Source organism: Staurois parvus, unplaced genomic scaffold (genome assembly GCF_062004578.1).
Source record: "Staurois parvus isolate SC_StPar_1 unplaced genomic scaffold, SC_StPar_1.0 ptg000029l, whole genome shotgun sequence".
Taxonomy (NCBI): Eukaryota; Metazoa; Chordata; class Amphibia; order Anura; family Ranidae; genus Staurois; species Staurois parvus.
Window position 1 is genome coordinate 10,787,958 of NW_028317825.1, and position 18,754 is coordinate 10,806,711.

General features: G+C 39.2%; 1 protein-coding gene across 1 annotated transcript in view; it reads left to right on the plus strand.

Annotated features, from left to right (window-relative positions):
- Positions 1-17,916, plus strand: part of PRPF8 (pre-mRNA processing factor 8) — a 43,167-nt gene extending 25,251 nt beyond the window's left edge. Inside the window, exons 20-43 of the mRNA XM_089657856.1 lie at positions 584-771; positions 977-1,215; positions 1,303-1,449; positions 1,987-2,197; positions 4,269-4,385; positions 4,580-4,827; positions 4,991-5,170; positions 5,298-5,433; positions 5,515-5,684; positions 7,133-7,262; positions 7,357-7,503; positions 7,584-7,744; positions 7,892-8,083; positions 8,188-8,425; positions 8,512-8,640; positions 10,634-10,747; positions 10,849-11,022; positions 11,322-11,515; positions 11,836-12,075; positions 12,347-12,488; positions 15,459-15,599; positions 16,034-16,173; positions 16,392-16,594; positions 17,462-17,916. Coding sequence (XP_089513982.1) covers positions 584-771; positions 977-1,215; positions 1,303-1,449; positions 1,987-2,197; positions 4,269-4,385; positions 4,580-4,827; positions 4,991-5,170; positions 5,298-5,433; positions 5,515-5,684; positions 7,133-7,262; positions 7,357-7,503; positions 7,584-7,744; positions 7,892-8,083; positions 8,188-8,425; positions 8,512-8,640; positions 10,634-10,747; positions 10,849-11,022; positions 11,322-11,515; positions 11,836-12,075; positions 12,347-12,488; positions 15,459-15,599; positions 16,034-16,173; positions 16,392-16,594; positions 17,462-17,616 — 4,136 coding nt within the window. The 3' untranslated portion in view covers positions 17,617-17,916. The remainder of the gene's footprint in view (positions 1-583; positions 772-976; positions 1,216-1,302; positions 1,450-1,986; positions 2,198-4,268; positions 4,386-4,579; positions 4,828-4,990; positions 5,171-5,297; positions 5,434-5,514; positions 5,685-7,132; positions 7,263-7,356; positions 7,504-7,583; positions 7,745-7,891; positions 8,084-8,187; positions 8,426-8,511; positions 8,641-10,633; positions 10,748-10,848; positions 11,023-11,321; positions 11,516-11,835; positions 12,076-12,346; positions 12,489-15,458; positions 15,600-16,033; positions 16,174-16,391; positions 16,595-17,461) is intronic.
- The last annotated feature ends 838 nt before the right edge of the window (positions 17,917-18,754 follow it).

Here is an 18,754-nt window from a genome sequence, read left to right on the forward strand (position 1 = left end):
TTTGATACTGCATTTTAGAAACATGCCTTTCAGTTGCAGATTACATTCCCTGTTGTGCTACCTCCAGTTTATACTGCAGTTAGGCTATTTGCGGTCTTTGATAATAATGTGACTTCAGCGCACTTGGCATACGATTTGTAAATGCAGTAAGATCGTTTGCGACTAAAAATTGCTGCCGTTCATGCGCAATGTTAGATGGTGTCATGAATACTTGAAAAAAAAGACCAATTGTTTAGTATTAAGAACTTTCTTGGACTTTTGTAGTATTTGTCGGACATTTTATCATTTGCTGACTCCTCAAGAGCTTCCTCCTATTGTGTACAGAAGTCTCCACCAAACTGGCCTTGAATAAGGGAGGAGAGAGGGGAATGAATGAAGGACCATGTCCTTACAGAAAAGCATTCCAAGATTCCCTAATCCTCTGTAGAATGCAACACAGGTTAAATTGGAAATTCCAGTGTGGACATCTTGCTGTACGAGTCCACAAGTGACACAAACAAAACAGGTGTTTTCTCAACCTACCAGTCCATGCATTTGAAAGGTCCTGTACTGGAAAACTGATCTCATATTTTGCGTATCACAGGCATCAACAACCTGCAGGATGTGTGGGACACCACTGAAGGAGAATGCAATGTAATGCTTGAGTCTCGGTTTGAGAAGATGTATGAAAAGATCGATTTGACTCTGCTGAATCGTCTTCTGCGTCTAATTGTTGATCACAACATTGCTGATTACATGACAGCCAAAAACAACGTTGTGATCAATTACAAAGTAAGTATGTGAAAGCTAAAACTTTGTAGAGTATATAGTTGGGGTGCACAGTGTATGTACTGTGAGCAGTAATAGGATTTATATAAAGACATTTTGGCAATGTCTCTAGGTGCAGTGTGTCACAACCCTATTAAAAACTAATTGTTAAAGGTAACCAATATTTCAAGTATATTCTCACTTTTCAATTTGTTTACCTTTCTTGTAGGACATGAATCACACAAACTCCTATGGCATTATTCGTGGACTCCAGTTTGCTTCATTCATTGTTCAGTACTATGGTTTGGTGATGGATCTGTTGGTACTAGGTTTGCACAGAGCTAGTGAGATGGCCGGCCCACCCCAAATGCCAAATGATTTCTTGAGTTTCCAAGATGTGGCCACAGAAGCTGCTCACCCCATTCGCCTGTATTGCAGATACATTGATCGCATCCACATTTTTTTCAGGTATGTTGCATGTGAGCATTTCAAAGCACATTTTGTGAATAGTCAATGTGATCATGCTGTTAAGATGTTGTTTTTTGTTTCTTGTAGATTTTCAGCAGATGATGCTCGAGATCTTATTCAGAGGTACCTTACAGAGCATCCGGATCCCAATAATGAGAACATTGTAGGGTACAACAATAAAAAGTGTTGGCCACGAGATGCCAGAATGAGACTTATGAAGCATGATGTTAATCTGTAAGTATCGTTTATATTGCTTACTAGATAAGTCATTGTGATTTTTCTAACCTAAAAAAAATTTCTCCATTTTCTATGGCGGTATACCATTTTCAGCGCTCTTGTATAGATATGCAGTGTTAACAAATGCTACATTTGGCATTCCAACACATTGCTATTTAAAAGCATTTCAGTACAAAAGGTTGCGCTTGACCCACTTTTCCTGCACCACTAGTAGACATGCTGCAGTCAAAGAAACCCAAAACGGCAAATGCACCTACTTCGCCACACATCAAAAGTGAATGGAAATCTGCAGACTTGCATTGAAATTGAGCTTCAAATGCAGGAAAACACAAGTCTACAAGAGCCTTTTTATTATTAATTTATACAAATAAAAAAGTGGCAATTTTTTTCCAATAATGCTGCTCATTTTCCAAAATAAATTATATTGAACATTGTTTAAAGTGCTTGTGTGAGTGAGTGTGTATATGTGTATATATGTATGTGTGTGTGTGTATTCTACTGTAAGACTAATTAGAGTATTTAATCTCCTCTTAGTGGCCGTGCTGTGTTCTGGGACATTAAAAATCGTCTTCCTCGTTCTGTCACTACTGTACAATGGGAGAACAGCTTTGTGTCTGTGTACAGTAAAGACAACCCCAACTTGCTGTTCAACATGTGCGGCTTTGAGTGCCGAATTCTGCCCAAGTGCCGTACAAGCTATGAGGAATTCACTCATAAAGATGGAGTTTGGAATCTGCAGAATGAGGTTTGCTATGCATGAAGATCTAACATCAACTGTTTCCAATTTAGGCAGCTAGCCAACACAGCCCTAACAGATCTTTGTATAACCGTTTGAATTGCATATGTTTTGGCTGTCTTCATTTATATATTTATATTTTTTGCATAATGCTTGTTCAGGACCAACAGTTGGCGTACATACAATTACAGTCAGCAGACATGATCCACCTAGCGACTGCAACCAGTTTTTTATGTCACTGAATTACATGACTTGGATACCTCATGTTCATACAGTAGAGATGTTTGGACAACTATGTATTTGAGTTTTCTATATAGGAAGCATGGGATATGCATTTGTTACACATGGATACATTACCAGAGGTGTCTGCATACTGCAACTTTTGAGTAACTTAAATAGTGTTTTTGTTTTTTTTATTTAAGACTTCCATAATTCCCTAAATATAGCAACTAATAATGACAACAAAAACAGAAACAAAAGCATTTCTGTTCAGATCAGTAAATAAGAATGGAAAAGCTTTTGTTTATGAACTTTTTGTAACACTGTGAGGCATGTTTAGTTGCATATTAGCTCAGTCCGTTACCAGCATAGGGACGTGGTAAAAGTGTAAGCTGCATCTTCAGTTGCCAGCACGGTAGACAGTGTACAGGAATTTCTTTTTCATTATCTAGAAAAACAGATTTCTCATTTTGAGTAATGGAGAGTTATTATCCATGTTAATGTTTTTTTTTTCCATCTGTGTCCCATTGAGAATTCTCTCCACTTCCTGTCTTATAACCAAAAGAGGCAGAGGAAACCCTTCCAGCGTGAGGGAATCCCTGGTTTTCACAAGGTTCTACAGAGCAAGTGTCCCCATTGGAAGATTTTTCCCTCTATTCCTGTTCTAGTGACAAACCAAAATTTAGGATTTTCTTTCACGTTCACTCTCCGTGAAAACTGTAAACTGGACAGAGAGGGTGAATATCTCTAATTCGGGTGCAGACAGTACTGTCGGTGTACATTCTGAATATTCTCAGCATAATCAGGTGTAAGATATGACTATGTACAGGATTTCTAGCAATAATCCAGACTGATAGTTACAGTTTACACTTGATGCATGGCTTGCAGCACCGTGTTTAGCAGCCACATGCTTTTCCTATGTTCAAGTGCAGTTTGCTCTATTTCAAGCATGGTCGGTAACTCGGGTTTGAGCTGGTATTCCTGCTATTTCAAAAAATGGCTGGGGGAGATAATTTGGGAACTTACTTTAATACAGTATCCGGAAGCTAGCACACGAGCATAAGGATATTTATTTTTTAAAAGGTGAATGATTTTCAGTTGGGTCCAATGAGCATTGAAAGTAGTCACATGGCTCAAAATCAAGAACTTTGGGTTAAGGAGGTGCTAAATATAACAGCAAAACTATTGTGTAGAATGACCAACTTTTATGAAACCTGGACCCCTTGGGTGAAACTTTCTCCTATCTACCTTTTTATAGACCTCTGCTACACTTGCAATTAGTTAAGTCATGGTAGGAAATGCCCCTAGCAGTCTACAGGGTACCCAAATAACCCCTCCCACCCCAACAATCCCTTCCCCTTCCTTATCTTTTATCTCTCTTCTGCCTTTTTATGAGAGAGGACGACTAATTGTAGCAAGGTCTATATTGCACCATGCTATCCTGCCACCTATAACCTTGAGAATTTACAAATGTCTTTCATTGATAACTGACTTGCTCGGTGATTATTCTACTCAACTGGTTTTCTCAGTTGTTCTGTATCCTTGTTCTACAACATTTGACCTTGCATTATTTATCTAGCAACACTGTAAAATAAAGGTTTATTGAAATTAAAATTAGAGCGGCAACTAATAGTTATTTTCATAAGCCATTAGTTGGCCAATAATTGTTTCAATGAATTTCATAAAAAAAACCCTTTTTTTTTTTTTTTTTTTTTTTTTTTTAAAATTTTAAAGAATTTAAATAACAAATGGGGTGTTACACACAAACTGTAAGAAGTAACTGCTTTCATGGCCCTTTTTGTTTTGTATGGTTGCTGCATTTAAATTGGGATATAAGCAAATGGGTATCTTGCTTTTGTAGGTGACCAAAGAACGTACAGCTCAGTGTTTCCTGCGAGTGGATGATGAGTCCATGCAGAGATTTCACAACAGAGTTCGTCAAATTTTGATGGCTTCAGGATCCACTACATTTACAAAGGTGGGTTGTGACTTATAGTAAAAATACTTTCAGCCAGTGTTTAGCCATTTTTAACTATTTATCCATTATGTAAGCCTGACTCAACTTTCTTTATAGGATTTGGCTGAGCTAGATTGCTCATACAAATACTAAGATTATATTGGTTATTTTATCAATGTTTACACCAAAGGTAACCATTTTATTTGTTTGTTCAGATTGTGAACAAGTGGAATACTGCCTTGATTGGCCTGATGACTTATTTCCGTGAGGCTGTGGTAAACACACAGGAGTTGCTTGATCTGTTGGTGAAATGTGAGAACAAAATCCAAACAAGAATTAAGATTGGTCTGAACTCTAAGATGCCCAGTCGTTTCCCTCCTGTGGTCTTCTACACACCCAAAGAGCTTGGTGGTTTGGGGATGTTGTCTATGGGACACGTGCTCATCCCACAGTCTGACCTCAGGTAATATGTTTTAATCACTGTAAAATGTGTTTCCAAAACTGAAATCTCATTGATTTGTGACAATTGCTTAATAAACTCCAGGTTGTTCATACACTTGTAGGGATATGTAGAATATTACTGTTCATGTTTTTGATTGTTTGTACCCATTTATTTTTTTCCACAGGTGGTCAAAGCAGACAGATGTTGGCATCACCCACTTCCGCTCTGGTATGAGTCATGAGGAGGACCAGCTGATCCCTAACTTGTATCGCTACATTCAGCCCTGGGAGAGTGAGTTCATTGACTCTCAGCGAGTCTGGGCTGAATACGCTCTGAAGAGGCAGGAGGCCATCGCTCAGAACAGGTGAATATTATAAAGCTTGTTCATTAGGTGTCCAACTTTTATATATTTCAAAAGCTGTGGTGTTTTTTTGTGGGGAGGGGTTTTTTTTTTTTTTTTTTGGTATACATTTATGTATGCTTTGTTTCAGACGTCTTACACTGGAGGACTTGGAGGATTCCTGGGATAGAGGAATTCCACGAATCAATACCCTGTTCCAGAAGGACAGGCACACCCTGGCCTATGACAAGGGCTGGAGAGTCCGTACAGACTTCAAACAGTATCAGGTACTGAAAGTCATTAGTTATGATTACCTCATTCTCCATATACTTCATGCTTCAGTGAATTACCCAATGTTTTTTCCTCAGGTACTGAAACAGAATCCATTCTGGTGGACACATCAACGTCATGATGGAAAGCTTTGGAATTTGAATAACTACCGCACAGATATGATCCAGGCACTTGGAGGAGTGGAGGGAATTCTTGAGCACACATTGTTCAAAGGCACATACTTCCCCACATGGGAGGGTCTTTTCTGGTAAGAAGGTCCACCTGTATTTTTTAACAATATATTTTAAAGTGGCTGCTTTTAAATATTTGTCTGGCTGTTAACCAGTAGAGCTGGCTATACACAGAAATTTCAGCTTGCTGATCAGCGTATTCTATCAAACAGCTGTGGATGAAAGAAATTAACAGTGCATGGCCAGCTTTAGCGGCCAGTCTTGGGGAAGTGGTAGATTTCAAAAGTTGACCACTTGCCCTCCAGAGGATTTATCTCTCCCCCCCCCCCCCCCCCTCTTGATCATGCCGTTTTTGGTTTGTTTTTTTTTTGCGATCTGGCGCTGCGTTACTTTAACTGACAATTGTGTCAGTTAAAGTAACGCACCCAAATTTATGTCCTTCTCTTCCCTCCCCCCACCCCTCCCACAAATAGGTTTCTCTTGGTGGTTTGATTTGATCGCCTTTTTTTTTTTTTTTTTTGCGCTATAAACAAAGACCGACTATTTTGACAAAAAAAAAACCTATTTTTGACTTTTTACTATTAAACATGTCCAGTAAAAAAAAATCAAATTTCATCATAAATTTAGGCCAAAATGTATTCTGCTAAATCTCTTTGCTAAAAAAAAAAAATCCCAATATGTGTAAATTAACTGGTTTACGTGAAAGTTATAGCTTTTACAAATGGCGGCATATATACTGGAATGTTATTTAGTTTACTAGTAAAGGCGGCAATCAGCAACTTATAATGAGACTGCGGCGGACATTCTGACACTGGGGGAGCTGACTTGGTGTCACTGACATCCCCAGTGACACCAATACAGTGATCAGTGCTAATAAAAAGCATTGACACTGTACTAATGGCTCTGGGCAGGAAGGGGTTAACGTGGAGCAATCAAAGGGTTAACTGTGTGCTGTTTTACTATGGGGTGCTGTGTGTGTGTTTCACTGTAAGCACACTTTGTATGGCTTTGCTATGCAGGAGCTCACGGGAGAGATCTGTATTGTTTACATACAGGTCTCCCCCATCAGAAATCTTCGGGGATAGCCGGGTGCTGACGAAGAATCACCCTCCGGGACCCAGTGATTGACAGCCAAGGCCGCCAATGTTGGCGCGGTTAGGACTCGTGCACACCCCCTACCCAGAACTGCAAAATCACGTATATGTACGTAATTTTGCACACCCATGCTGCCCTGTAACAGTATTTCTGCCGTAGGGCGGCGTGGAAGCTGATCATAAACACACATTTAAATTTACATAATTGCAACAGAATGTAAGCATTTGTGAAACAATTTTGTTAAAATTTTTTCATGTGCTGTCCATATCCTAATTGCTGTATACTTAAAGTCCTCACTACCAAATGGGTATCCTGTGAACCAAAAAAAATAAAGCCAAAACCTCATTTAAACCAGTAAATGTTTGTTGCATATATTTTATGCTTGTTCATTGTCAATCATTTATTTATTTATTTATTTTTTCCTTACCAGGGAAAAAGCCAGTGGCTTTGAAGAATCAATGAAGTGGAAAAAACTAACTAATGCCCAGAGGTCTGGTTTGAATCAGATCCCCAACAGAAGGTTCACTCTCTGGTGGTCCCCTACAATCAACAGAGCCAATGTATGTTTGTTATTAGAGATGCATAATTTGCTGCTGTGGTGTTTTTGTTTTTTTAATTATCTTTGTTTACCCACCCCAAATTTGTGTTTTGTAGGTTTATGTTGGTTTCCAGGTGCAGTTGGATTTGACTGGCATTTTCATGCACGGTAAAATTCCCACGCTGAAGATCTCTTTGATTCAAATATTCAGGGCTCACTTGTGGCAAAAGATCCATGAGAGCATTGTAATGGATCTGTGCCAGGTCAGTCATTTTAATTTTGTGTGTGCCGATTATTATATAATTCTGACATTGAAGTAATTCCTGTTATTTTTGTGGTTCAGGTGTTTGACCAAGAGCTGGATGCTCTAGAGATTGAAACTGTCCAGAAAGAGACCATCCACCCCAGAAAGTCTTATAAGATGAATTCATCTTGTGCTGATATCTTGCTATTTGCTTCCTATAAATGGAATGTCTCTCGTCCTTCTCTACTGGCGGACTCCAAGTATGTTGTGTTTTTTTTTTTTTTTTTTTTTTGCATATTTTTTTTTTTTTTACTTGTTTTATATGGTGCGACTCAGTAAACGACGAAAATTAAGTATTTAGATTGTGTGGACAGTCAAATAATGGTTTTTATATGTTCTCCATTTAGGGATGTCATGGACAGCACCACCACACAGAAGTACTGGATTGATATCCAGTTGAGATGGGGAGACTATGACTCTCATGACATTGAACGATATGCCCGTGCAAAGTTTCTGGACTATACCACTGACAACATGAGTATCTACCCATCACCTACTGGTGTGCTGATTGCTATTGACCTGGCCTATAACCTCCACAGGTGAGCAAATGTTGCCTTCATAGATATTCACACATTCTAGAAGTTATTGTCTAAAACTATTGAACTGTATTTTGTTTGAGCAACCATTTCTTTTCTTTTTTCAGTGCTTATGGGAATTGGTTCCCTGGTGGAAAACCACTTATTCAGCAAGCAATGGCCAAGATAATGAAGGCTAATCCTGCTCTTTATGTGCTGCGTGAGCGTATCCGTAAGGGATTACAGCTGTACTCATCCGAGCCCACTGAGCCTTATCTGTCATCTCAGAACTATGGCGAGCTCTTCTCCAATCAAATCATCTGGTTTGTAGATGACACCAATGTGTACAGAGTAACCATCCACAAGGTACAGCTCATATGTTCATGTCACAAATGCATGCATAAAAGAATGTTATGCATCAGACAGTTGACTTTTTTTTTCTCTATTTGTAGACCTTTGAAGGTAACTTGACAACCAAGCCCATAAATGGAGCTATTTTCATCTTTAACCCCAGAACTGGGCAGCTTTTCCTGAAGATAATTCACACCTCTGTTTGGGCAGGACAGAAGCGATTGGGTCAGGTATGTCCGAAATATGCCTAAAATATAACTAGTCTTATCTAGATGAGCATCTGCTTTTTAGCTTATGTTTTTTATGGATGTAGCTCATGTGCAATGTTTAGGGATAATTTAAAGTGCATTTATATTTACTCCTTCCTCCCTTGTAGGGATTTTCTTTAGGGTATACTTTTTGTTTTCAAAACAGTGAGTGAAAATGTCTGTGTTCACCATTCTTGTATTAACAGACACCTGTACAGAAGTAAGGCGGTTTCCATTTTTTTTTTTTTTTCCCCCTTCTCTTAAAAATAGTAGAGCTCTGGCTATCATGTTGACAGTATTCTAATCTCTCTAATCTCTTCCTGCCAGGGGTATGCACGTATGTGGCCTCTCGGCAGGTGGGCTTTAACGCCGAGAGGTCTCATATATGCGGCCCTGTTTAAACACTTTTCTGTGCTCAAAGCACCTGCCCTGTGTGCTTCCAGCATAGTTACTGCTGGGGAGCGGAAAGCTTCCGGTACATTCTTGTGATCATGAGCTTTCCGATCACGTGACTGCTGTGACAGCCAATCACAGCTTTCACATGACCCGAATGCCTGCCTTCTCCCAGCATTTAGAAGCTCTTAAAGGGCTGGGAGATGTGGCAGGAAGTGGTTAAACTTTGGAGCAGTATGTGGATTAGAAGATATAACTTGAATATATTGCTTGCAACTGGTATTTTTCATGGAGTCATAAATGGCACCCCTGTATCTTTTTAGCATAAGCGTCTTTTAATCCTTTCACTGTCAGATGCAAAGCTTAGATTGGGGGTATGCACACACTCCCATGCATGTAAACATTGCAAATTATCAGCTTTCAGATGGAGGCAAAACGGTTTGTCAGCCCCCTTAGTGATGGCAGTAAAGTTTAGTGGGTAGAAGAGTTAAAAGAAAAAACATTAAAATGACACCCAAGCACTTTTAACCCTTTATACCACCCCTGCGTATCCCTCGGGGCAGTGAAAGGGGATAAAGAATTGCCTATGGACATTATTGTGTACCAAAGTTTGTCACCGTTTCACGCACACAAGCACCTTTTGAGGCATGACATATTGGGTATCTGTTTTGCCCGACGTAATCACATCTTGAGATCTCATCTTCATTTGACACAATTTCAAAAATGGCTCTGGCAGCAAAAGGGTTCAACTTTTCTTGTAAATCAGTGCAGTAGTATGCAAACTCGGGTGCCTGAAGGTATCTACAGCTTCTATTAGAGGATCTTCAGTCCTGAAGTGCGCTATATGCAGTAAATATTTTAATTACAAAGTCAGAGGTTTGCCTGACTGCTCCCAACACCCCACTTTCCAAGTAACTTGGTATTAGACATTACAAAAGATGGGTGCTCATAATAAGCAATAAAGATGTGCAGGAAATGCAAGACAAACGTTCAGCTGAACCTCATTAGTCTGCAGGAGGTCCAGCTGTTGCATTAAATGCCAGTTTATTTAAAGTGACACTATATGCCTGGTTTAAATGAAGAAAAACTATTCAAGTATCTATTCTTTACTCAAAGCCCATTCTATTGCTCTCAGCCTCCTACAAATCTACAATTTTTTTTTTTTTTTCGTGATGTAATCTGATTTCTGTTAGAGGGTGGCTACATTATTCCTTCATTGTTCTGCTGTTTGCAGAACATACCCACCCTTGCTTGCTCCCAAGATGGACTGTGGGATTTGTAGTGTGCGTAGCTCCGTGCACATGAATGCACACTTCATTCCAAACAAACAAAAGTGAGGGGGAAGAGAAGAGGTTTGAAAGTTCAGAGGACATAACAAGGAAATAGAAATACATATTGGGTAACAATTTAATAAAAAAAAAATTACAGGGTCTTTAAGTAGTGGGTGTGTATGGATTATTTTTGTGTAATTATATAATTTAATGTCACTTTTATGTAAACCTGTAATAAAAGAAATGTAGAATCGTATTACAGTAACGTTAATGCTACTCTTTACCATGTACAATTGATTACCCCTTTGTAGCTGGCCAAGTGGAAGACTGCAGAAGAAGTTGCTGCTTTGATTCGTTCTTTGCCAGTTGAGGAGCAGCCAAAACAGATCATTGTCACCAGGAAGGGAATGTTGGATCCTCTTGAGGTAAAAACCATTTTTAACCTCCACGTGAGCTTGCTTTCAGGGCATTTTTAGTTCTCTACTTTTCTCATTGCATATTAAATTTCCTTCTGTGTAAATTTCAGGTGCACTTGCTTGACTTCCCAAACATTGTGATCAAAGGCTCTGAGTTGCAGCTGCCTTTCCAGGCCTGTCTGAAGGTGGAAAAGTTTGGAGATCTGATTCTTAAAGCTACAGAGCCCCAGATGGTTCTTTTCAATCTCTATGATGACTGGCTGAAGACCATTTCTTCATACACGGTACGTGGATATACGGCATTGCTATCACTAAGATGTGTAAATCTGGAATGGCTCTGTTTTAGGGCCAGTTCACACTGACTTGCGCTAAAATGTATGGAAAATAATTGTACATTTCCATCCATTTTAGCTGCCTGCTGATGTCCACTGACATACATTTTGATGTCAGTTGACATGCATCTTAGCGCCTGTGTTTTATTCTTATGTATAGCACTATAGTATTTAAGGAGCATATTATGTTTTCAAGACCCCTGATGGTTTTGGTAATTTTTCGCTAAAATTGGTTATAATATGCCTTGCAGGCATTCTCTCGACTGATCTTAATTCTGAGAGCATTGCATGTCAACAATGACCGTGCAAAGGTCATCCTGAAGCCAGACAAGACGACAATCACTGAGCCTCATCATATCTGGCCCACACTGACAGATGAGGAATGGATCAAGGTAGAAGTCCAGCTAAAGGATCTGATTTTGGCTGACTATGGAAAGAAAAACAAGTAAGACATAACTTTTCTAATATTGAAAGCCTATTTTTCACTATACCGGTTTCCATAAACACATAAATGAGATGCAGGGAAAAGGTGCAGGTGGTTGTAGTTTCCACCTCAAGGGGGCTTGGCACTAAGAGAATTAGGAATAGAGCCACCTGTCTTCATTCCTTTCTCCATACTCACTATATTTACATTCTTACTGATTTCTTTGTCAGTTATATATATTTCTAAAATATACATGTCCAGGATTAGTTTTGTAACCAAAACTGGCCGTATGTATTGTGCAACCTAAACATGTGATGATTTTTATTTTTTTTTTTTTTCAGCGTAAATGTTGCATCTCTAACACAGTCTGAAATCAGGGATATCATTTTGGGTATGGAAATCTCTGCGCCATCCCAGCAGAGGCAACAGATTGCTGAAATTGAGAAGCAGACAAAAGAACAGTCTCAGCTCACTGCTACCCAGACGCGCACTGTTAACAAACATGGAGATGAGATCATAACTTCCACCACTAGTAACTATGAGACGCAGACGTTCTCCTCAAAGACAGAATGGCGTGTCAGGTACTTATAATAGTTCAGTATTGACTTATGTTAATAGTTCTATAACTGTTATCTTTGCTTGTGGTTTCTCTGTTTAGTCGCACTTAAAAATGATTGTGCTGTGGAATCACATGCTTATCTGGCTCAGACTTTTAGTCCGAAAATATCGAAGCATGCTTTTAACATTAGAAGGCACAATGCTTCTGTGGGTCCTGGGAAATTGTTGTTTGTGTGACTGAATTGCAGCAGCAATGGCTGTGTACATCCTATAAAATTTCCTTTCATTTTGCAGAGCTATATCTGCTGCTAATCTTCATCTGCGAACTAACCACATCTATGTGTCATCTGATGATATCAAGGAAACTGGTTACACGTACATCTTGCCCAAGAATGTGCTGAAGAAATTTATTTGCATTTCTGACCTGCGAGCACAGGTATGTGTAAATGGGAATGGAACACTAGTGCTATGTCTACCCTACCAGTAGGCACCCACATTTCAATATATTGCCCATGTTTTTGTGTAGCAATACTATATACAAAGTTTGTTTAAGCAGAAATGTACACGAGCTTAAGTTATGCATCTAGATGGCTGTTTTTGTTCAGAGCAGGGCTGTATCCTCTGTCTATAGTTGCTCTAGAATGACCAGGAGATTTAGGAAAGATTGGCCTGTTTTTTTTGTTCTAACCAAAGAAAAGTGGTGCCAGCAAACATCTGTCCTTTCCCCCATAATCTATTCACATAAACTTTTGTGTTTGGCTGTGCGTACCTACTGAATGAAGTATTCCGCAACACTTATACTTTTTTTTCCAGGGTGTTAGATTATGGCAGCTCATCTGACTACCTTCTTGTGTCTATGGACATCAATAAGCAGATTACACACCTACCCACCCTAAACAGATTTAGGTAGGCTCTAGGACTACATCGTGAAAATTTTGCAGTTCTGAAAGAGAAAATCTAAACTTGACCTTGGCCAATACAGTCCCCTTCCAAGTGTTACAATGTAGTTCTAAGGCCTGCCTGATATTCATTTTAAGACATTCCTCATCCCATGCCTGCCTCCAGATCTCCAGAACCCCTCCCATCCTCTGGAAATACCCCAATGTGTGCAGTTATCTTTTACTCTGTCTGCTTTTAGCTCATCTGTTCAGCGAAGCCTACCTCTTCTTCTCCACCTAAAAACTGTACTTCCATATTCTCTATCCACTAACCCTTTAAGGTTACTACCTTTTTGTACCTCTTGCTCCTCTTTTAGGATACAAGTTCCCTGTGCAGGGTCCTCCTAATCTTCTAAGTTTGAGCTGTATTATAACTTCCCTTTTCCTTTTTTTTTTTTTTTTTCTTCTTTTTGTATAAAGCACTGCACAAACTATTGGTGCTATATAAAGGAGGAGGAGGATGGTTATAATTGTATTGTTTAGGTAGTCCCTTAACCCCTTACAGACGACTGTACACATATGCGGCCTCGCTGAAGTTGGTTTTACTTGCTTGATGCTCCATATAGTTATACCTGTGAAACAAAACCGCGCAAAAAATGAAATTAATCAACAATTATTATACACAAATCATAAAGTATGTGGTTATAAAATAAATGTCCAAAGCCACCAAAATGAAAAAAATGATAAAATTTGTGTCCAAATACAAAAAGTGATGAAACCAAAAACAGAGTCCCCTTTAAACATACAAATAGTGCTCCAAAAAATGTAGGATAAGTGTAATACAGAGAAAAGACTCCACGGATCCACACCTTCCTGTGAATACTGATGTATTCTGCACTCACCAGAGATAAGAATAAATTGCACTTTATGGATACAATATTATCCTCCAATTCCCAGGGAAAATTTCCTCTCCATAGCCTCCTCCATATACAAGAGCTTCCTTACATCCAACTTCAAAAGGGATTTCCCCTCATAACGATGTGTCATATAGGAAGACAAAGGAGAACCAATAGTACAATATTGCAAAGACTTTTAATTGAATAAAATAATGCTCAGTCTACTCACATAACTTAAAATAAGTCGCCAATTGACACAATCTTCCAAAACAGACTTCCTAGTGTAAAACAGATTCCAGAAAGTAAACCAAACTGGAAGCACTGAGTAAGAGATCAGCTCTAAGCGTTTACAAGATGACCCTGGAACACACCGACCGGTGTGCGCTCCACTCACCTGGATAAAGTCTTTGATAACGCTCTGGAGGAGGGGCGAAACGTGTCAGTAGTTGTACTTTCGGTTTCCTATGTTGAGCGTTTGACATCATATCCGGTGAGTGGAGCACACGCCGGTCGGTGCGTTCCAGGGTCATCTTGTACGGGCACCATTGTTTCTGGGCCCTGCTATGGTATAGACAGCAAAGAATATACACCTGGTATCACTGTGATCATCAGGAACAGGAGAATTTATTTTGGGTTGTTCTTTGGCAGTAGGTTATGGTAAGAAGCAAGAAATATACAGATAATTTAAAAAAAAATTATTTTGCTTTTTTGGGTCAGTTTTCCTTTTGATACTGAAAGAAAAAGTGGAGATATTCATTACCATTTGCTCTGGAAAAAAACAAGGTATAATCGACCTGGATACACTAGTTGCGATACAATACATGATGGTGATGATTTACAGTTTTACTAACATGTCAAAATTGCAAAACTGTATCCAGAAGTTAGGATTTGTTTTACACTTGTCATGAGGCGGTTAAACTAAATGATTAGTAAATCTGAAGGAGAGTATACAGATTCTGTTTAGCCAGATTTAATGTTGAATGGGTCTGCTTTAGTCTAGTCTTGTGTTTTGGACTGCCCATCTTGTAGCAGATTAAGTCAATGACGAAGATGTTTGTTTTCAGACAACATGGGAAATAGAAGCGTAAATAAACTGTATACATGCAGATCTGGTACTCTCACAGCCATTCCGTATCTATTGCCATATTTTTTGCAAACTCCAGAATCAGCCAGTTTGTGGTATAATCTTATTGTGAGTGGCAGCTTTAGACCTACAGTTTCTAGAGGGCCCTTTCTTTGTTTTAAAAGTATGAAGCATTGTTATGGCATCATTCATACAATTTGCATAACTGCACATAATGTCACTGTTAATAATCAAATGACACGAGTGCATATTGCTGTCTTAATATAGTTTTGTCTAATATTTCAAAAACGCTAAGGCTTTGATAGGTTAAGTTTTTCATTTTTGTTTAGAACAATGTTCACTCTCATAAAACCCACCACAGCTGTGCATTTGCTAACCGCATTATCTTGTAATGAGTGTAAAACTAAACGGATGGCTCGTGTGAACTGTGCAGAGTTGAGGTTAATTGATTTTGGTGCTTATGGTTATACTTCACATTTATTAGGGTTAGTTGGTATTTGCTCTGAATGATAATTTATAGTGTTCTTTATTTTACATTTTGTGTCTAGATTGCTGGCTATTTGTATGGAGTGAGTCCACCAGATAACCCACAAGTGAAGGAGATCCGTTGTATTGTGATGGTTCCACAGTGGGGAACTCACCAAACCGTTCACTTGCCTAATCAGCTGCCCCAGCATGAATATTTGAAGGTAGGTTTTAGAATACATTTTAGTTTGTGTATTTGTTGCATGAACATTATCTAGGAGTACCTTCTTTAGTAAGTAACCAGAATCAACCAACTAATGCTGTTTGGATCAAAATTCTAGGCTTCTAAAGGGTGTGTTTGTAAAGCTTATGGATGCTGCATTACTGTACAAAATAATAGACCACTTCCACCAAACTATGCTCATGTGATTGAATGAAAATGTTTGTGTGGGTTGAGGCCATAGGGTTCCTAAATGTCTGCAGCAGTTCTCAAAACACCAGATAGCCTTAGTTTTATTAAAACCTCTACAATTACGATTTGGTTCTTTAAACCAGAACTATAGTAAACCACGTTTTCCTTTATTTAGATGTAAGCTATATCATTTTTCCTTTCATTCTTACTGCCTTTTATTGTGTTTATTCCCTTGTACCCATTTAGGAAATGGAACCTCTCGGATGGGTTCACACACAACCAAATGAGTCTCCACAACTGTCTCCACAAGATGTCACCACTCATGCTAAAATCATGGCTGACAACCCAGCCTGGGATGGAGAAAAAACTATAATTATTACTTGCAGGTTAGTATGCATTTGTAATGTGTTCCACAATAAAATATTAAACTTTAATAAGAAAATGCATTTTCGTTCAGCTAAAACTTTGCTGGTTGTCACACATCTAGTGAAACCTCTATAGTTGACTCACATTTGCACAAAAAGTGATTTTTTTTTTTTTTTATTATTATTGCTAAAATATATAGTGCTGTGTCTGCTAACACTGGCATTTTTACTCTCCTCAGTTTCACCCCTGGTTCCTGTACATTAACTGCTTATAAACTGACCCCCAGTGGATATGAATGGGGAAGACAAAACACAGATAAAGGGAACAATCCCAAAGGCTATCTGCCATCTCATTATGAAAGAGTCCAGATGCTGTTATCTGATCGCTTCCTGGGATTCTTTATGGTGCCTGCACAAGCATCTTGGAACTACAACTTCATGGGTATGTATTGCCTTCATTATTGAGTTGATTGGGTCTGAGACGAATATTTAACTGAAGAGAAACACAGTGCACAGTAAACCTTTAGCTAATTGATATCCATGGTGGAGATGATTATGGCTACGCATTTAGCACTTCTGAGAAAATGCTATTGCATAGGCACTTGATTAGGGCTCTAGATTTTGTCAGAGGGGTAAGCTGCTGAAAACCAAATGTTCTTATCCTGTAATAGCAGTTAAAGTGGTATTAAACCGAAAACAAACATTTTATTATATTGCAGCTTACCAGTTCTTAGAAGTGATGGCTGCATTTGTTTTCTTTTTTAGACTTAGGCTTTCTTTCCTGTTTCATCTGGTGATCCATCCAACAAGTTAGGGTTTTTTTTTTTTTACCTTAACAATCTTCTCTGCAAATATAGCAGTTAGTTTTGTGACAGACCATGTATCACTGACAGAGAGCTTACAATGGTCAGCCTTTTATTGATGTAAAACCTTTTATCTCAAAAGAAAAAAAAAACTGTTTCTGTAGCAGCAGCGTGAGCTGGAGGTTCTTTCAATTTGTTAGTGTATCTAAATGTGCTAGTACATCTTAGCCCCCCCTTCCCTCAGACTCACAATGATGCTGTCCAAAGGTGCCTCTGCTCCTTCATCCAGAGTGGGCACACGCCTAATACAGGACGTGTTACTGGACAAATAACCAGGTAAAAATAAACGGGGGGGGGGGGGGAAGAGCCTTAAAAAAAAAAACCACTAATGCAGACACATCTAAGGTTTGGCTTTTTTTCCCCACTAGCTGCAGTTACCATTAAAGTGCTTATTCAATTAAGAGCTGCTTGTTCCTGTTCTTCATGTTTACCTTTTGTTCCTCTAGGTGTCAGGCACGATCCCAACATGAAATATGAGTTGCAACTGGCTAACCCCAAGGAATTTTACCATGAAGTCCATCGCCCCTCACACTTCCTGAATTTCGCCTTGTTGCAGGAGGGTGAGGTGTATTCAGCTGACCGTGAAGACCTGTATGCATAGTTTGTGCATCTAAAAGAAAAAAAGCTTGGAACTTGGATCACTGTTGATATTCAACATAAGAATTATAAGCATGAGCCCCACATTTCCACGGTTGTTTCTTTGTTGCTGTGGTTTGTCCAATTTAATGTTTTGGGATTTTTTTTTTGTTTTTTTCTCCACTTTTTTTTTTTTTTTTTTTTTTTAATGACTGCTATAACTGTATAGAAAACTGTATGCAATGTCTTTATTTTCAATATCTTAAAAGGTATTGAGGGAACTAGTAACAATGTTGCTCTAATAAATGTTTTTTAATTATATAAATGTGTTCCTTGTTTTTGTTTTCTTTTATTACTGAACGCCAGGAATTCAGGCACTTTGTAAAATGTGCTGACATACTATGAGTTGAGTTCAACGAGGTGCTTGCCACCTCATGGACTTTTCTTTTGTTTACAACTGACAGTTTTACAGGGTGCCAGGACCACAGCTATCACTACACTTCTGGCTCTTCGCGCAGAGAGATGCTGTCTTCTCACATCATCTCTGCCAATCCTTCCTATCTTCTGTTCATTCACAGACCACTTTGTATTATGTGAACTCATTTACAGAATACAAAGTGGTCTGTGAATGGGCAGGGGGTGCACACTGCCTGCATGTGACTCTGGAGCTTTAGGAGCTATCCAACGTAATCTGTCCTCCATGTGCTGCCTCTGGACTGGACATTGCAAGACTAACCTGGAAGAGACCTTCGGCCATTGTCTTCTGCATAATGTGTTTTCCGGATCTGTTCTGCTACCAAACCACTGTGTGCTTCCAGGTCCACAGCTTCTGGCACTGCCACAGCAGTTGCCCTTTTTCAGGCTGAGAACTGGAAGCCACCTTATTTGCTTGTATCACTGGGCATCTTTAACCACGTCCCGCCCGCCATATAGTAATATGACGGGCGCAAGGTGGTTCTCTCGTTCTGGGAGGATGTTATGACGTCCTCCCATTCTCACCGCGCATGCACGGCTCAGCGCGCGGCGATCGGCAGTGTGCTGTGTCCCTCGGACACAGCGGATCACCGATCACGGAATGAGCCAAAGATGTCAGCTTGGTCATGTGATCAGCGGTGTCCAATCACAGCTGATCACATGTAAACGGAAATACCGCTTATCGGCAT